Below are 17,518 nucleotides of genomic sequence, written 5' to 3'. Positions count from 1 at the left end.
ACTTTTTTAGGGTAATTTGCACAACACTGGACGTCTGTGCAGGCAGGAGGGAGCTGGAGGCTGAGGTGTGGCAACGTAATAGAGTCAGGGCAGTTCACAGGAGGCTCCAGGAGGCAGTGGGGATCTGCTGTCAGTCCAGGAAGAATCACAAATGAAGAAAACATGAAACTTGCAGATTACTTGGAAAAGCTGAAGCCAGTAGGCTGATACACCGTTTGTGACATGGGGAAGAATCTGGCACTTGAACGCTCTCTCAGCAGAGCTAAAGGCCTTGTACGCATGTAGTGGTCATTTTTAAAAACAAATATCCCCCAATAAGTGCGTCTCAGGGCATTTCAAAACCCATGTGTGTATGTGTTTTTCAGACATAAAACCTGTGCCAGCCAATCAGAATGAGCCCCTGTCATTGAGCTGTGACGTTTGAGAACCAAAACTCTGTTTACCGGTGTCTTTTCGGAAAACATCCTATTCAGTGATGTAAAGCTGTGTTTTTTTATGGATGACCGGCCTAAACGGATAGAAATATACACGTGTTCTCCAGATAGTCAGCTTCATGTGGCCATGGCCTGAATGCAGCGTGGTGATTGCCATGAGAAGGGACAGGTGTGAAGGTGAAGTAGAGAGCCAGCGCAGGAGTGAACTGTCCTGAACTCCACCTCCAGAGATTAACAAAACATCGGAGCGATCCATCACCACAATGGGTCTCTAACATTGGGACTTCTCTGTAGCCAACCAGGCGGCCAGCACATCAGAAACCTCTCAAAGCATGTTGCAGGAGTGTTTGGTGTTGGTTTGAATGATCGTTGAAGGTTGGAAGGATTGGGAAGTCATTTCAGTTCGCCTAATGTACGACCTCCTAGCCACGCACGGCGCTGCAGCAATTAGGCCGAGGCCATAACAACTGCAGCCCCCGCTAAAAACAACTAAATCTTGCTAAGTCAAAACCATTAGGCTTCCTCACAGCAGACATACTCAGTGTTTTCATCCTTTTGTCTGATCGGGTTCACACCAGCAAATTACCGCTTTGCATCCAAATGACACGGCTGAAAAGCTTCTGTGGGAAAAAAATACAGTGTGAAGTGTTTATTCTCTTAATTCTGTGGGCAAGTGTTTGTTGTCCTTAAATGGTCAGTGTTACACTGAGCCTGCTCATTTCCAGAATGGGTTGCCTTTGTTTAGTGCTGTGAAATGTTTGCCCATCTACAAAAGGCCCACTTTATTAGAAAACCACCCAGGGGGGTTTGGCATTCAGGTTTTAAATGGAATAACAGTGCTGCTTGTTTCCCTGTGAGATCTTGTTTAAAGGAGAAAGGCGCTTGTGTTTCATCTATCTGCACCACTGACATTATAAAGCCATGCTTAGAGGCGGATGTGTTTTTCTCCCCCTGTTTGTTTTTACCCTACGAGCTGAAGCGCGGTGGGATAAGACACCACGCTGAACAAAACAAAATAAAAAAGCTCCAAAAACCGTCTTCATAGTGTCTTTGTCTGGACCAGGTCTTTGTCCTAAGGGGGCCCATCCCGTGGAAATAAAGCACTGTGTCCATTCAACTGATGTCCCCTCCACTCCTCACACACCTCAGCACTTCTTTCACACAGTTATTATCTGTAATTGCCTTCACGCTCGTGATTTTATTGATAATGAGTTTCCTGGGCATTAGGTGTAATTTCATGCTACAGAACTTGGCATGTGATGACCTCTGTGGGAGTTAATAAAGGGACTAGAGGAGATCAGGCCCACAGAGGGCTTAATTGTAGAAACCAAAGGGCCTCTGGAGTCTGTTGTATCATAGCTGGAAGTGTTTCTGCTCCACGACGTAGAGCCATCAATGGAAACACAGCAGAGTGAGCGCGGCCTTACCATGAAATGCAATTAGGCTGCGATCTATTGTGCAATCAGGCCACTCAAAAACATTTCTATGTGTGCCACAGGCACTGGAGCCATTAGCCCAAACAGCTGGCCACTTGGCTTCAGAGCCTCCCCCATCGCTGCCTAAGTGACACACACACATGACGTGGCTTTTCTTTTCTGTCTCTCATGGTTCTGTGTGGTCTGTAGGTCTCAGACCTGGTACAGAGTACGGGATGGGTGTGACGGCGGTGAAGGATGAGCGTGAGAGTCTTCCCACAACCACCAATGCAGTGACTGGTACGTTAATACACCCACACAGAGCTGTCAGTAAGGAGACGCTCTCTGTCCTCCAGCCTTCCTCTTTTTGTTTCTGATGTTCTTCACTTTTTACTCCGTCTGCTTTCCAGTCTTCATCATTACTACAACAAACTGTCAACAAGCTGACATATTTATTCACCCTGAAAATCAACATATGGACACTATTTAAAAACTGTTCCTTAGTTCCACCATGGACTGATGACATCAGAGCTCACCTGTCCCTCAGGTGTCTCTGGTCCCAGATGATCAGTGGTCAGTTTTCTGCAGTGTTACGTTTTGCACATCAGCAAACTCTGCTTCTGACCGAGGAACATGTTGCTTTCCTTTAGGGGGCGATATGATCAAAATATGTCAGGGTGGTTTTGTGGCAGGATTAGGATCTGGATTTAATCAGGATTGGTTTTCATATTCTAGACCAGGGATCTCCAACTCCTACCCTGGGGGGCTGAGGGGCTGCAGGTGTTCTTTCCTACCAAAACTCCACCAGCTGACTTCACTGATAAGTCCCTGCTCTCTGCTTGAAGGTGAGGTAATCAGTAAAATCAGCTGGTGGAGTTTTTGGTTGGAAAGAAAACCTGCAGCCTCTTGGCCCTCCAGGGTAGGAGTTGGAGATCCCTGCTCTCGACTAATTTGACCTGAAAAGAGTATTTTAAGCCCCAAATATTTCTGATCCCGCATTCTGAACTCTTTAAATTCAACACTTTGTTTCCTTCTCATCTCCATTTCACCATTTTAATCTGTGTCCTCTGATGTGTGTGACAAAATCTTTTTTTTTCGCTTCCTATTCTATTTGTTTGCAAAGTATATACCTGGAATGTACTTACTTCATTGATTAGCAAGCTTCAGCTCTAATTAATTTTTGAATATTTAAGTAATAAAAAAAACGGTGCATTTCTTTGTCAACTGTGTTATGGACAAAAGGTTTGACTATTTTTTCAACATAAATCCACATTATATTGAATTTAGAGTCAGACTACGCTCCCTAGAAATGTCCCTCATCATTCATATCACAATTTAGACAAAATTTTAAAAGAATTATTTCACAAAAATCACAGTAACCCAGCTGACAGGACAAGAAGAGAGACACCTGTCTCTACAACACTACATTTAGTGATGCTGACACAGTCGACATTTCCTCCATTTCCTGGCCTTGTGCTCACTGCAGACCTTGGACATACCTGACCTCTATCACTTCATATTTCTGCACATTTTCTTCACAGTTTGGTCTTTGTAACATCTAGAACAGCAGCAAATGTTGGTAACACAGTTGATGAACAGTTACTGTGCCCCATGTACAGACAATCATTCTGATGAAATATTGATGAGGAGGAGCTGAAACATGACACACTTTCATCAAGGTTCCCACCAAAGAGGATGTGACCTTGGAGCAAGCCATTACTGATTTGAAGGATTTTTTTATCAGTGGGTAACAGAGTTATTGCAGATTTCTCAGACAGACACAAACTAAATTATTTTACTTTACTTTTTTTTTTTCTTAAAAAAAAACAAAAAAACAAAATGTTGTCAACTTTGTCATGTTAAATGATTATTTTGAAGAAATAATGCTAAAAATTAAATACAAACATTTTTTCAAATGTTGAAGACCAAACTTGACGTTTGAGAAATCAGACATCATAAAAATTGCAAATTCCAATACATGATTTGCATTTTTTTTTGCTAAATAAATGATGGAACCTGTTAACTTCTGTATTAAATGAAAGTGAAATATCACCCACATTACCCCCTGTAAAATTGGTCACTGCTCTAAATTAATATTTAGTAAATTTGATAAGTTTACCCCATGGACTAGAAATGTAACCCTAGTTATAGTATCACTGCTATGCTCAGTCCACATGGAGTTCAGTGAGACCTTATGGACTGATTTTGGTTTGGTTTACCACCATGACAGAAAATGTAAATTTACACACATAATTTAGAGCCTAATTCATTTAAGTGATATAATTAACACATCAAGAAATGAAGTCCTGAGCGGTGCTGGTTGGAAATGGATCTCTGGCCATGATTGGCCCTCTGACCTGGTTTCCATAGCCAATAAAGAACACAAGAATTAATAATTTTTACAGTTTCTTTCTCTACTCATTTCCATCAGATTATTTAACATTATCACTTCCTTTCCCAGCAGCCCTTGTCTCTGTGTTGATGTGTTCTTTTTATATCACTCCTCTACCTCCACACTCCTCAGAACTCACCAGAAGCTCTTCCTTGTTGAAATGTTTTACTCTGACTTTTTTCCCTTGAAGTTTGGTGAGCAGCTTTACAAAGCCTCAGGATTTATTCTTCTTTTCTTTGTTTTTTAGCACTGAGTGTATTTTGTCTGATGTTAGCCCCACCTCCTCTCTTCCTGTCCCATCAGCCCTGGATCCTCCTAAGGACCTGACGGTGGCAGAGGTGACAGAGACCACCATGCTGCTGGAGTGGAAGCGCCCACTGGCCAAACTGGACTCCTACAGACTAGTTTATGTATCAGCTGAGGGCCACAGAGATGAGGACACAGTGCCGGGCAGCTCTGAGTCTCACACCCTGAGGAGCCTTACGCCTGGCATGTTGTACACCATCAGTATCAGTGCTGAGAGGGGCCGCAGGACCAGCGCACCCGCCTCGATCTCCGCCCCCACAGGTCAGTTCTGTGAAAACATGCTTGCCTGCAACAGCCCAATATTTTATACTGTCTCTGTGAAACATATAGAGTGAGTGAGTGAGCGAGAGTGAGCGCACACAGATAGCTCTGTAGCATCAAACAAAAACATCATTTTTTTACATGTAACAAAGTTCATCCACCTCGGGGTTTGAAGTTTGGGTCACCCCTGCTCCAAAACCAACCCTCTCATCTGTCTCAGGTAGTTTTACTGGAGCTGTCCTGGGAATTTTAACTCCTTCATGTCAGATTTTTTAGTTCCTGCTTCTTTCTTTCATTGACTCTATCACGGCCGATAGTTTAACCAGTGAAGAAAAACACTTATGTTCATGAATCAGCATCATCATCAGTGCAGCGTACAGACAGGCATTACTTTTTATTTGACTCAGGTTGTGTGCAATTTCAGTCGTATTGTAAACACTGGCAAGGCATATTTGTACTTTATCCAAATTTCCAAAATATTGCTTTGATTTTGCAAATAGGTGTAATAAAATACAGAGTTTATGGAAGCAGCTCACCTTTTAAACCAACTCCTTCCATATGTCCAGATAGAATGGAATATATATGAACAGAATAGAATTTACTACACTTGCAGGAAACATTGGCCCTAGCACCAGTTAGCATCATCATGCTGCAGGCTGCCAACAGCTGAAATCTTGCGTGTAAACAAACATAGGAGCAAAAACAGTAAAAAACACCAATGCAAACACAACTAGTTTGGCGTCAATGATAAACAAATGAAACATAAAAGTAATGACAGGCTCCAAATACGAATAGAACTGAATGAAGATCTGGAAAAAAAAAAAGAGAGAGGAAAAAGGACTATGACTTGTTGATGAATCAACCTTAGCCTGTAAGTCACACGTCACCACAGATTCTCCATGCTGGTCAGTTATCCTGGCATAAATAATCTGCTAGAGTTTTAAACTCTGGTGAGTGAGCAAACAAGAGTATAGTGACCTTAATTTACATGTGAAATTAAAGTGGACGAGCACCTGTCCCCTTCAGCAGAAACTGGTGTCCTTACATTGGCTTTATCCGTACTTCACATGATGGCCTAAAGACTCTTTTCATGTGTGTTTTGCATGAGGGCAACATTAGTGTTGAAAACCAAAGTTGAAACAAATGAATGTGCTACCTTGGTGTTAATAGCAGCTCAGCTGGAGTCTTTGGTAACTGTATGGTGTGTGTGAAGCAGAGTAACAGAGGCTCCTCTGAACGTCTCACACACTGTTTCCACGCAGCTCCCATCAGAGCTGCTGCTTCAGGCTGAGCCAGAAGACAAGCTCTCATTAACCAAAGGCTCATTTTTTGTCCTTTAGTCCTGCAGCCAAACTCAGGCAATGAATTGAATTCATTGTTAAACCCCAAATGTAAGTCACTCTGCCTTAACACCCCCCCCCCCCCCCCCTCTCCCCCAGGTTCATTTATAGCATGTGGGTTTGTTTTACATTTTCCCTTTTTTTTTCAAACCAAAACAAGAAAAGACAAATAGGATGACTGTGGCATATTTTAGTTACTGTGGTCAGGGAGCTTCCAAGACAAACATTTCACAAGCAAATCTGAGGGTTATGTAACGAGTGCCCATTAACGGCACGGCTATGGGCAAAAATCGATATGGTGTGAGGGAGAAACTGTGAGCGCTGCAAAAACAGTCTTTTTGCATTTTTTTGAGCTGTACTCTGCCAAGAAGAATAAACGCAGAATTATTGCTCTGTGTGTGTGTGTGTGTGTGTGTGTGTGTGTGTGTGTGTGTGTGTGTGTGTGTGTGTGTGTGTGTGTGTGTGTGTGTGTGTGTGTGTGTGTGTGTGTGTGTGTCTGGGGGAAGATAATTCCACAAGTTTATGTGTCCAACCTGAATGTCCACTTGTCCGTAGGTCCATGTGCAGCACATATGATTGAGAGAACGGGACTTAGCAAAGGCAGAGTGAAACTCTGTGTGTGTGTGTGTGTGTGTGTGTGTGTGTGTGTGTGTGTGTGTGTGTGTGTGTGTGTGTGTGTGTGTGTGTATGTGTGTATGTGTGTATGTGTGTATGTGTGTGTGTGTGTGTGTGTGTGTGAGTGTGTGTGTGTGTCTGCTAAGGTGGGGGGTGGATATGTGTGCTCCCTGCACAATGTTCATTCATGTGATAATTGTTGGCGTGAGCCCTGCTCCCCTCTGGTTTTGTGTGATTTGACCACGATGAACTGTGGCTCTGTCAGATAAAAGCCCACATGCTGCGACTCCCGTTAAAACATCGTCCTCCCCAAAACCAGGATCCCTCTAATCCACAGCCAGCTCAGCAGATCTGTGCCCTTTATCGTCTCACACACAGATCATGCTGCTATTACAGGAAGAATGGGAGAAAAGAGGAGGGATGCAGTGTAGGGGCACCGTTGTGAGGAGGAGGGCGGTTTGGGTTATATCTAGTTCTTAAGACCATTAAAGGAGTTGGGGGTACATCTGAGAACCTGTGCCAGTCCAGAAATGTCTCTTCCAAGAAGAAAGAAAAACAAAGCAATTAAAATGAGAGAATCTGAAAGCAGCCTGGAATAATAAGATTTCCAGAAGAATCAACAAACAGAGACAGAGTCATACCTTTGAAAGAGAAAAACCTCAACCATTTGCTCCAACATCCACCGCCCATGCTGGTAGAAATGATGGTAATAATTTCAAAAAAAGGATGCCAATGTTTGACTGCTTTGTTTGATTAACAACATCAAACAACAGTTTCACTTTAAAATGTCAAAAAGACTTTATTCAGAATTAAAACAAAATGTCTTATTCAAGAAATTTCTTGATATGAGTGAAATAAAAATCTTCCAAGAGATCTTCCATCAGCAAGAAACCAGGCATGTCAATTTGACTAATCCATCCTTTGATCTTTCACAGACAACTCAGGCGTCATTTTTTTATGACTGATCGCCCTAAATAAAATATCTTTCTGGACTTGTGCCCTTCCTGCCCTTGAAATATAGTGTTAGGGCAAATGCTTGCATTTTTGTAGTGTACAACCATCAGTTTGGCCCTGTCACAGGATGACCTCGCTGACTCTCCTCAACAAAAAATAGAGAAAATAAGAAAATGTATTAAATACCTCAGCCCAATGTTTGTCCTGCATGCACTAACACCATCTGAGCCACCCTTTTCTTGACACTCCAGAGTATAAGCTGCATGAGTAAAAATAGAGAGATATTTCCTGATCAATATTCCTCATGTATGAATTAAGTGATTTTGCCATAAAAGTATTCAATAATACAGAGTCTTGTTAATTTGATATAAAAGTCACACCTCACTATAAGTCACAGGACCAGACAAACTATGAAAAACTCTAAGGGCCAATTCCAGTTCTACCCTTTAGCCCTTGGTTTTGCGCATACACATGTAGTGAAGGAGTGTCCCAATTCTCCATAAGATCAAGGTGAAGGTCTTCACAGCCCTTGAAACAAAGACAAACCAGGAGCTCACCTGAAACCAAGGGCTATGACAAATCTCCTGCGATATGGACATTTCATATTATCTTATTTTGTTTTATTATCTTTTATCAGATATCCAATCCTTTGCTACTCCACATTAATATTAGTCATGTTTTTAATTGTTAGTTGTGTTTGAAACTGCTCGTTATAATGATGTAGCTAACCCTGCTATAGCAACAGCTACAGCTAATGATGGCTAAACCGATGTCAAACTGGAGTGATGGGTTCACTGCAAACAGACTTTACTGCAGTGGTAGGCTGTGTTTTGTGAGTGATTGGGCAGCTAAGCTGCATTGAGGAGCTGCATCAGCTGAAAAGTGAATGTTAAGCTAATGTGACAGTGTTCAGAAGCAACATAGAACAGCTTCTGAACACTGTAACATTAGCTTAACATTCACTTTTCATGGTTCAGCTGTCTTCTTACTCATGTGATGCCGTGCATCGTGGTGGTGTCTGTTTGCTGTGAATGTGTCGCCCTAATCTGATATCAGTTTATCATCACTTTGTAAAAATGTGTTCACATTGGAGGAGAATAAACAGCCACTTTGCCTGCAACAGCCAGCAAGCGTCCAGGAGTGATGACGTAGCGGGGATCAAGTGGAGTCTCGTGTTTTTTTACCTCTTCCCCTTGGCCCTTGAAACAGAGGGCCAAAGGGAAGGGTTAGACAAAGGGGAAGGGGAAAGAATGAAAATTCGGATTGGCTCCAATAATCCAGGAAGTAGGGTAGAGCACAGAGATAGTCTGGATGTGAGGCCTGACTCTCTACGGACTGCTCTGTATCAGAGAATCAAATGGCAGCTCTCAGAATAAGATGTTGACACAAAAAGCCTTTTGATTCATGACGATGCACAACTTCTCCTTCAAGAGGAACCAAAGGCGAGCCAAGAGGATGGGTGCCACTGTAGTTGTCCTCTAGTCTCTGCCTTCCCATCACATTACTGACCTCAAAGGCCACAATTTAAAATGCGACCAAAGCCCCATTTCCACCAAGTGGTCCGGTACGGATCAGTACGGATCAGTACGGATCAGTACGGGTTGGATCAGTAAAGCCTTATCCTATTTGTGTTTCCACAGCCAACCGTGCCCTCTTGGTAGGCAATATGTAAACTGGATGCCAATGGCCGAATCAGTTACATAATAGCATGACGGCATCACAGCGGGAACAGCATGCCCCTGTAACAAAGAAGAAAAATGTGACACAGATCCATGACAGCAGTGTCACGCTGTTTGTGACACCATTTTCCAAACAAACAGAAAGTTCTCTTCAGGAAGTGGACTGGAGATTTAAACACGTCAGGGATATGTGATATGTGACCTGCTTGGTGGAAATGGGGTGTATCAGCACCAAGATCAGTGATTTCTAAGTCCTGTGTCTCAGTTTCTGTGGTCAGGTCAGGATACACTTCCTGACAGTAGGAATTAAAGTTCAGTGTGACTTCATCAGCATTGTTTCCAAACCACCAAAATAAAAAAAAAACGTTTCTGGAGAAGAGTCAGAAGCTGCGAGCATAGTGCAGACTCAAACCCTCTCCAGACCACAGGGCCTGATACTCATCCTACACATCATCCAGTGAATGGATTAACCTTCAGACACATGATTCCACTAAGAGATGACGATCAGCATGTTTCAGCAAAGCTCCCCCAGCACCATTAGATTGCTATTGTCTACCTTCCCATTTCGCTCCACTCTGCTCCACACGGAGAGAGGATAATGGAGGCCTTGATGTTTACCTGCACCTTCTGTCTGCGTCCCTTTCTATCTGCTCTCTGAATGCTTGCACACTCAATGGACTCCAATTACAGGCTGCTGCACGTGGCTCTCCATGGGTTTGAAGTGGACAGCGTACTTCTGCCGATCAGGCTGGGCTACGCTGCGCCTTCAAATGTTAATGGCTCATTCACAGCCATTAATGTGCATGAGCTGCATCAGCATGTCTGCCTGCTGCTTCCCCCTTTAAGTCTTCCCACTTATATGGAAATATAGAGGAGATGGCTATAGGCAGCCGTTAATGATGAGGTCTTTTGTAGTGGAAATAAAGGAAGATTTCCACTCCAGACAAAGTGAAGGTCTCTCTTTTCCTGACAGCAAAGTGATTGAAACACAAATGAGAGGTGGTGGATGTGACAGCAGAAGCTCACGCCTGTTTGTTTTACGTGGACCAAGCTGGGTTCAAACGTGTGCTGAGATGTGTTTGATGTGTGAGTGTGTTTGTTTTTGAAGGTTAGGCTGAAACACAGAGGTGAGATTTGCCTGAAAACCCTGTCTCAGTCCAACCTTCAGTCTGACTCTGTGTCTGTCCCGTCCTGTAACTTCCTGTTGACTTCATGTTGATTTGTTTGTTATCACCCAGAGGAGGAGAAGCCTGTGGTGACCAACGTCACTGTCAGTGAGGTATCATGGGACAGCTTCCTCTTGTCCTGGTCTGCTGAGGACGGGGCTTTTGAAGCCTTTGTGATCGAGGTCACAGATGCAGAGACGGGTGCTGAGTGGCAGAACCACACAGTGCCCGCCACTGCTCGCAGCCTCGCCATCTCTGGCCTCACCCCCACCACATGGTACAGGGCCAACCTGTACGGGCGGTTCAGGGGGGCCCTCTTAGAGCCTGTCTTTGCAGACACCATCACAGGTATCAACGCCGTCAATGCTTGGACCTCACTCTTTCCTCTGCTTCCTTCTTCTTCTTCTCATTTATTCTTCTTCTTCTTCTTGTTCCTCTGAAGCAAAGTTCTGTTTTCTATTTGGACCCTCAAATATCACTTCCAAATGGTGTTGCTCTGTTTGAACAATGTTCAGTCTGTCTCTGAGTGGAACTCTCTCACAAGGCAGTTTGTTTACACATTGTTTTCCTCATTTACCCTGTCAGGCAACGCAAATCCCAAACATACTTTGGGCTTCAGAGATGGAGGCTTTCGTGGAGGCATGTAAAGTAAAAAAAATAAAGAAATAAATAAAAAAACAGAACATATTCTGAGGAGACACACATTAAATCAGAGATGTGTTGGCCTTTGTCTGCAGCTGCTGTTTTTAATTCCTAAAATTCTGATTTTAACCTAATCCAGTAGTTTTAATGTGATCATAGCGCCTAGTTTGGGCTTTAAAGTTAGCAGTTAGGGGGGTCCTTGTGTGATATCCTCTGTGCTTCAGTCTCATGAAGAACTGAACATGTAGAGGTTTAAAAATCTGCACATGCTCAGTCTGAACATCCAGCACTGTTCCTTTATATCCATATTTAACATATGAGAAAGCACATCACCCCCTCTTAAAGGTTGTCAGGCCAGCACTTTATCATCACCTGGTCTTGTCTCTGCTCACATTGGAATGTTTTCAAGCTAAAATGCATTTACACACAAAAAAACATGTTTATTAAAAGGATGTTGTGTTTTCTGTCACATTTGAGAAACTGTCATAAGACTGGTTGTCACTGAATTCAATGAGTGTTCTGAAACTTATTTTTTTTGTTATAAACAGTATCAGAAATACTTCTGCTAGCGCCCCAGATAGAAGAACAACCTGAAATGTAATAAAAAATAAATGTTTTAAATCCCATCATGCATTAACTGGTTGACAACAATGGTTAACAATAGCGCTGAGCCCAAAATGTAACAAATTGCCATATTTTGAGTTCTATAACTGTTTTGACTCACATTTTGGGCTCAGCGCTATTGTTACATTATTGCAGTCATCACTTTTTGGGTCAGTTGTTAGATTCTGGGTGAGTTACTAGAGTTTAGGTCAGTTACAACATTATTGGTTAGTAAATACATTTTGAACTTTATTACACTTTTGGTTAGTTATGACATGTTTGGTAATTTATTATGCTTTAGGTCAGGTCTCACATTTTAGTTATAACTCTGTTGGTTTGTTATTACACTTTGGGTCAGTTATCATATTTAGGTAAGTTATTACACTTTTAGTTAGTTGTTACACTTTTGGTATGTTAGTATATTTTGGATTAGTTATTACATGGTGAGTCAGTTAAAACATTTAGTGTTAGTTTTAATACTTTTGATTAGTTCTTACACTTTTGGTAAGTTTTCATATTTTGGTAGGTTATTACACTTTGGTTCAGGTATCAAAATTTTATTAGTTACTACTCTTCTGGTTAGTTCTGTTACACCTAGGTTAATTAGTACACCTTGGGCTAGTTATTACATTTTGGCTTTAGCACCTGCGATAAGTTATCAACCTGTTTTTACATGCCTGGTTTCATTATCTTTCTTTTTTATTACATTTGGGGTTGTTGTTACACATGTGGCTCTAACAAATGCCAAAGCAGAGGTTTCGAGTCGTTATGGAAAATGGTCACTTAAAAAGTGATTCAGAAAAAATAAAATGAAGCCATAGGCAGCTTGTTCTGAACCCAGCAGTGCATGTTTTTGGCATATTCATCCACATTGATCAAATCTTTGTGCCTGAGGACTCCTGAATGATGAGGAGCTGAGGGATAAAAGTCACCTCTAGCAGCATCAAACGATCATTTTTCAGGCCAACCTGCCCATCAGCCATCTTATTTGGTTTCATTCTAACACGGTTAAGAAAATTCCCTGGCCACAAGGGTTGTATGCACCATGTAAATCCTCCACCAACAACCTCTACCTATGAGTTACCCATAATGCACTAACCCACTCCCTCCATGCTGTGAATGGTGAAACAGCCCAGCACTCTCCCCAGCTGACACAGACCCATTCAGTCCATATGAGCGGCGGAGGATCTGCTGTAGCTCCCACTCATAGCTGACGGTCTTCCTGTTGGTCTGAGTCCAGCCACAGACAGCACCTGGTCTGTTCAGAGAACAAGCAGGAACACATTCAGGAGGTCAGTGTGCTCTTAAAGTGGAGCTGAACAGGTGTGCTGGTTTCCCGTCCCCGGTCATTGTGGGTGATTAACACGCTGTCACTGTGAGTGTGTGCCTAATAAGAAGGCTGTGAGCAGTGAAACCTGCTAATAGCTGCTTCTGAGCACCTTCAGCTCATAAAGCTTTAACCCTGACATCCTCTCTGTGACCTGACAAAACTTCTCACACAGCAGCTCTGCATATTTTCTGAATATGAACAACTATCCCAGAATTATCCTTTAGCATTTCGGTGATGAGGATCAGTCAAGTGGAAGAAAGATGGGAGGACTGACAGAGGACAAAAAAATCCCCAAGGCGCTTTTGTCACTTTGTGTGAGGCCTCTCGTCTGTATGCATCCCCAGTTCTCCCAGGCCTGGACTGCTCTTCATTCTCATGCTGCCATTGCCCCTGGGCTCTGGTGCTTGGGTGCCAGGGGCTTCTGGGGCCATGCAGAAAATGGCATGAGCTCAACACAGCCCATTGTCTGCATGCTAATGACTGCTGAAACCGTCTTAACATATTTTGTTAGCATCACTTAATAAATAAAACATTCAAACTGGTGAATACAAGCGCTAACTAATGTCGCTGTGTTATGCACGCTGGTCGTCGCTCTGCTGGAGGAAGGAAGGGAAGAGGGAGTCCTCCTCATGAAGGGCAGTGAGAGAGTTAAACACCAGTAGTGACTGATGGAGCCACGAAGAGATGTGGACAGCACCCAGAACAAGCTCAACTCAGTGGTGATTCATGTGACCACAAGCTGCTCTCGTAAAGTTATCAGGCGAGACGGAGCGCAGCGCTGCTCGCAGACCCCATTTCCAGCAGGTTAGCTGGCGCCGGCGCTTACCTCTTCCACCAACAGGCCTGCTTTTGTAAGAGATGATTGTGTTCCCTCAGGCCTCGGGGGGTGGAGAGGGGGAGACGTGCTGGTGGAGGGGGGTGAAATCAGTAGCAAGCTAGCACATGTTAGCTGATGGATGTGGCCCTCCCTCTCCTTCACTGACCAACTAAAGCTGCCCGCCGGCTAATGAAGAGTGACAGCTCCCTCGGATTTGTCTGCTTTGCTTCTCATTTTCACTGCTTCTTCTCACAACCAATGCCCCATGCGCTTTTTCCCCACATTAAAAAAAAGGGTTTCAGGCAGTTCAAGGACCCCTGAGACCCTCACATTTGGTGGAGTGTTTTAATGAGTAGTGGCGCTGGGTTTTACTGAGGCTTTCCTGAGCCCACTTATATCTGCTTCTGTCCAAGGCTGCTTTAAAAGCTCTGTCCGGTCTATGCGTCCATCTGTGCTACCGGAAGTTTCTCTGGCTAATTAGCTTCAGTCCACTCATCCTCTGGAGAAGCAGAGCTTTTTTCTTCAGCAGCTGTGGACTGGAGCTGTCTCTTTGCCTCTCTTCCTGTTGCTGCCATTATCAGCTGCTGCTAATAACTACTTAACTAAGGGGCGCCGTTTGTAAGGCAGCGCATGCTAAAAAAAAACAGCAACATTTTGTCACATTTAGCTTCAAACCATGTGCAAAAAAACGGGTGTGATTTCCAGTGACCTTTTATGACACATAGAGCAAAATTTGTCATCTTAGAAATATCGTAGATAGTTAAATGTTTATATTAAATATCACACGTAAATGATAAATATAAATATAAATGCTAAATATAAATAGAAATTTTGAATAAAAATATAAATGTTAAATATAAATTTAAGTATAAATCTTAAATATAAATCTTAAATATAAATATAAATGTTTAATCTAAATCTAAAGGTTTAATCTAAATCTAAATGTTAAATCTAAATCTCTTAGACGCAACTAAATATTTAGCTAATATGCAAATTGAAACTCCTGGTAACACGATGTACCAAAATAAAAGCTCACGCAGCTACCATTGTGGTGTTCAACATGTTATCATGCAGTGTCAGAAATAAACGGCAGCTAGCACAGCTGATAGAGAGAATCTGATCAAAAACAGATAATTTACAATTGATTTTATAAAGGAAGTAAGTATTGGCACTGAAAACTTGTGCTAAAGTATAACTTCACAAGATGCTCCACGCTCCTCATTGTTGTACAGATGGCTGTACTAGCTATAGCCTCTAGCTATAGAGGAAAACAACCAGTTTATTCTTGTAAATTTATGATATAAATCTCTTGAATTAACTTTTTTGAGTTTTTTGTAATGTGGCCTTTATCCTGCGTTGTATAAAACAACTTTAACTTAAACTGACTCCTGGCAGTGCTGATTGGACATGGATAGATGTGATTTCTGAATGTGGTAAGTGATGAAGAGGAGCCTCTCACTTTAACGACTGCTTTGCTTCTGTAAAGGTTTGTAGGCTCTTTCATTCTGGATGTCTCCACCTGTCACCTGCTGCTTCCTTTCTGTGCTTTTTTTTGGTGAGAGTGCAGCACACGTCTTCTCTTTCTCTGCTGACTGATGCCGCTTCTTCTGATCCTGGCTCCTGCACAATGACTGGCTGACTGACACGCTCTCTTAAGCCACCCTGTTCAAAGCACTGTGATGCAAAGATGAAACCCTGACTCTTCCCCTGTCACTTAGAGGCCGAACCAGTGGTGCAGGCTCTCCTAGTCTCGGACATCACCCCTGAGAGGTTTAGCGTGGCCTGGACGGCTGAAGAGGACGCCTTTGACACATTTGTCTTAATGATCAGCCAGGCCGAGGGCTCAGGCCAACCCAAAGAGCTGGTTCTGGGTGGGGAGGAGCGGAGCACGGCTGTCACAGATCTCAGCGAGGACACAGAGTACAAAGTTGAGATCTTTGGGCTCATTTTGGGGAGACGCTCCAAGTCTTTAACGGAGCAGGTGAAAACAGGTACACGGTAAAAGGACAGAACCCAGATTAATGAGCTGATGTCTTAACAACAGCGGTCCTCTGTGTGTTTCAACGTGGGTGTTGTTTCAGTAACAGCATGATACAAGGTCAATAATACCTGTGATCTAACATCAGTCCTCTACAGCTCTGACATTAGCTGCTTAACCTGTTAATAACCATGTGATGGTGTTTGTCTTCGTCCTTATGGAGTATTGGTCACTGATGTCTGAAAGCTGTGTCATGTTCCATGTGTCAGCATCTGTGTGGGTTGTTCTCTGTCTCAGACTTGTCCGTCACTGTTTTTGAGTGGTTTGAGTAGGCAGTAAGGGGCACTCTGTCATCAGCACTGACTTCAGGACCCCGCACCACTGATGGACCAGAACTTCTCTCATATTTGGCTCTCACTGATATCAACCTTTTCTTTCAGAAGAGTCTTACATAGGCTGATAAAAAAGAGAAGAAGCAGGATATTGTATGGCTGTCCTAATTTACAGACTTAAAGTCATGAATTAGACCTCCATAATGCTGTGGATACAGCCCCTGACAATCTGACAGGTCAACCCTGTTACTAAGGCTGCACCTTTCTAGTCACCTGTTTAAGACTGCTGTTAACAGAAGTCTTAACTTTGCCTGTGAGCCAAGGATTGATGGCCACAGCTTAAAATCTCTGTGAGGAGTTTCTAAGTGATCTTGAAAAAGTCTTCCTCCTATATATATATATATATATATATATATATATATATATATATATATATATATATGATCTTAATCCATACTTTAAAATGATATTACCAGCACCAATGAAGGTTATTCCTGAATGCTACTTCTAAGCTTCCTGATCAGGTCGGACAAGACTGGATTGATTTACCGCACGTCTAAGTCTCTATGACAACACCACGCCGGCTGATCAAGTTTAGTAGAGAGAAGAGAGGTTTGTGTTCATTGCTGAAAATGATTTCTGTGATTAATTTTGTAGTGATGGTGGACATTAGAGCCTAACTGTCAGACAAACAAAGGACAGTAGAGCAGAAGAAAGATAAACAGGAGATAGATAGAACACGATAAGAGCTAGAGGATAAAATGAGCCTAAAAGCCAAATTAGAGCTAAACTCCAAAACACGGTCTGAAGGCTAAAACTAAAGCTAGAGGCTTAAGGCTAAAGACAAGTTGAACACTTAAGGCTTAAACACAGGTTTGAGGCTAAAATAGAGGCTAGCAGCCTATACATGAGCTAAACTCCAAAACACGGGCTAAAACACACGCTGAAAGCTGAATGCTCAAGGCTAAAATAGAGACTAGAGGCCAAAACACAAGCTAAAGGCTGAAACATGAGCTAGAGGCTAAAACACAGGCTAAAGGCTAAATCCCTGGCTAAAGACTAAAAAACAGGTTTAGGGGTACATGTTACAGATACGTCTCAGAGCACCGGGCTGTGAGTAGAACTAAATATATCTGGCTACTAAACTACGGTACAAACAGACAAAGTTTGCTTGTTGTCAGGTTTCAAAGCGTAGCTCTACCTTACTGTCGATCGATACCTTACCTCGTGGCGTTGAATCTGGTAAAAAGCAGC

General features: G+C 42.7%; 1 protein-coding gene across 4 annotated transcripts in view; it reads left to right on the top strand.

The window, feature by feature from the left end:
- The window catches only part of LOC141789886 (tenascin-like), a 71,457-nt gene that overhangs the window by 33,192 nt on the left and 20,747 nt on the right, over positions 1-17,518 (top strand). Inside the window, exons 9-12 of one of the 4 annotated variants that reach the window (XM_074669399.1) lie at positions 2,060-2,149; positions 4,545-4,808; positions 10,635-10,910; positions 15,673-15,945. In XM_074669399.1, coding sequence (XP_074525500.1) covers positions 2,060-2,149; positions 4,545-4,808; positions 10,635-10,910; positions 15,673-15,945 — 903 coding nt within the window. The remainder of the gene's footprint in view (positions 1-2,059; positions 2,150-4,544; positions 4,809-10,634; positions 10,911-15,672; positions 15,946-17,518) is intronic. The other 3 variants (XM_074669400.1, XM_074669401.1, XM_074669402.1) reach the window with 3 other exon arrangements.

This window comes from Halichoeres trimaculatus, unplaced genomic scaffold (assembly GCF_033239565.1).
Source record: "Halichoeres trimaculatus isolate MK-OKI-2021-1 unplaced genomic scaffold, fHalTri1.1 fHalTri1_scaffold_5, whole genome shotgun sequence".
NCBI classification, from domain to species: domain Eukaryota; kingdom Metazoa; phylum Chordata; class Actinopteri; order Labriformes; family Labridae; genus Halichoeres; species Halichoeres trimaculatus.
The sequence above is the reverse complement of the archived record's forward strand: the minus strand, read 5'-3'. Positions and strand labels throughout refer to the sequence as shown.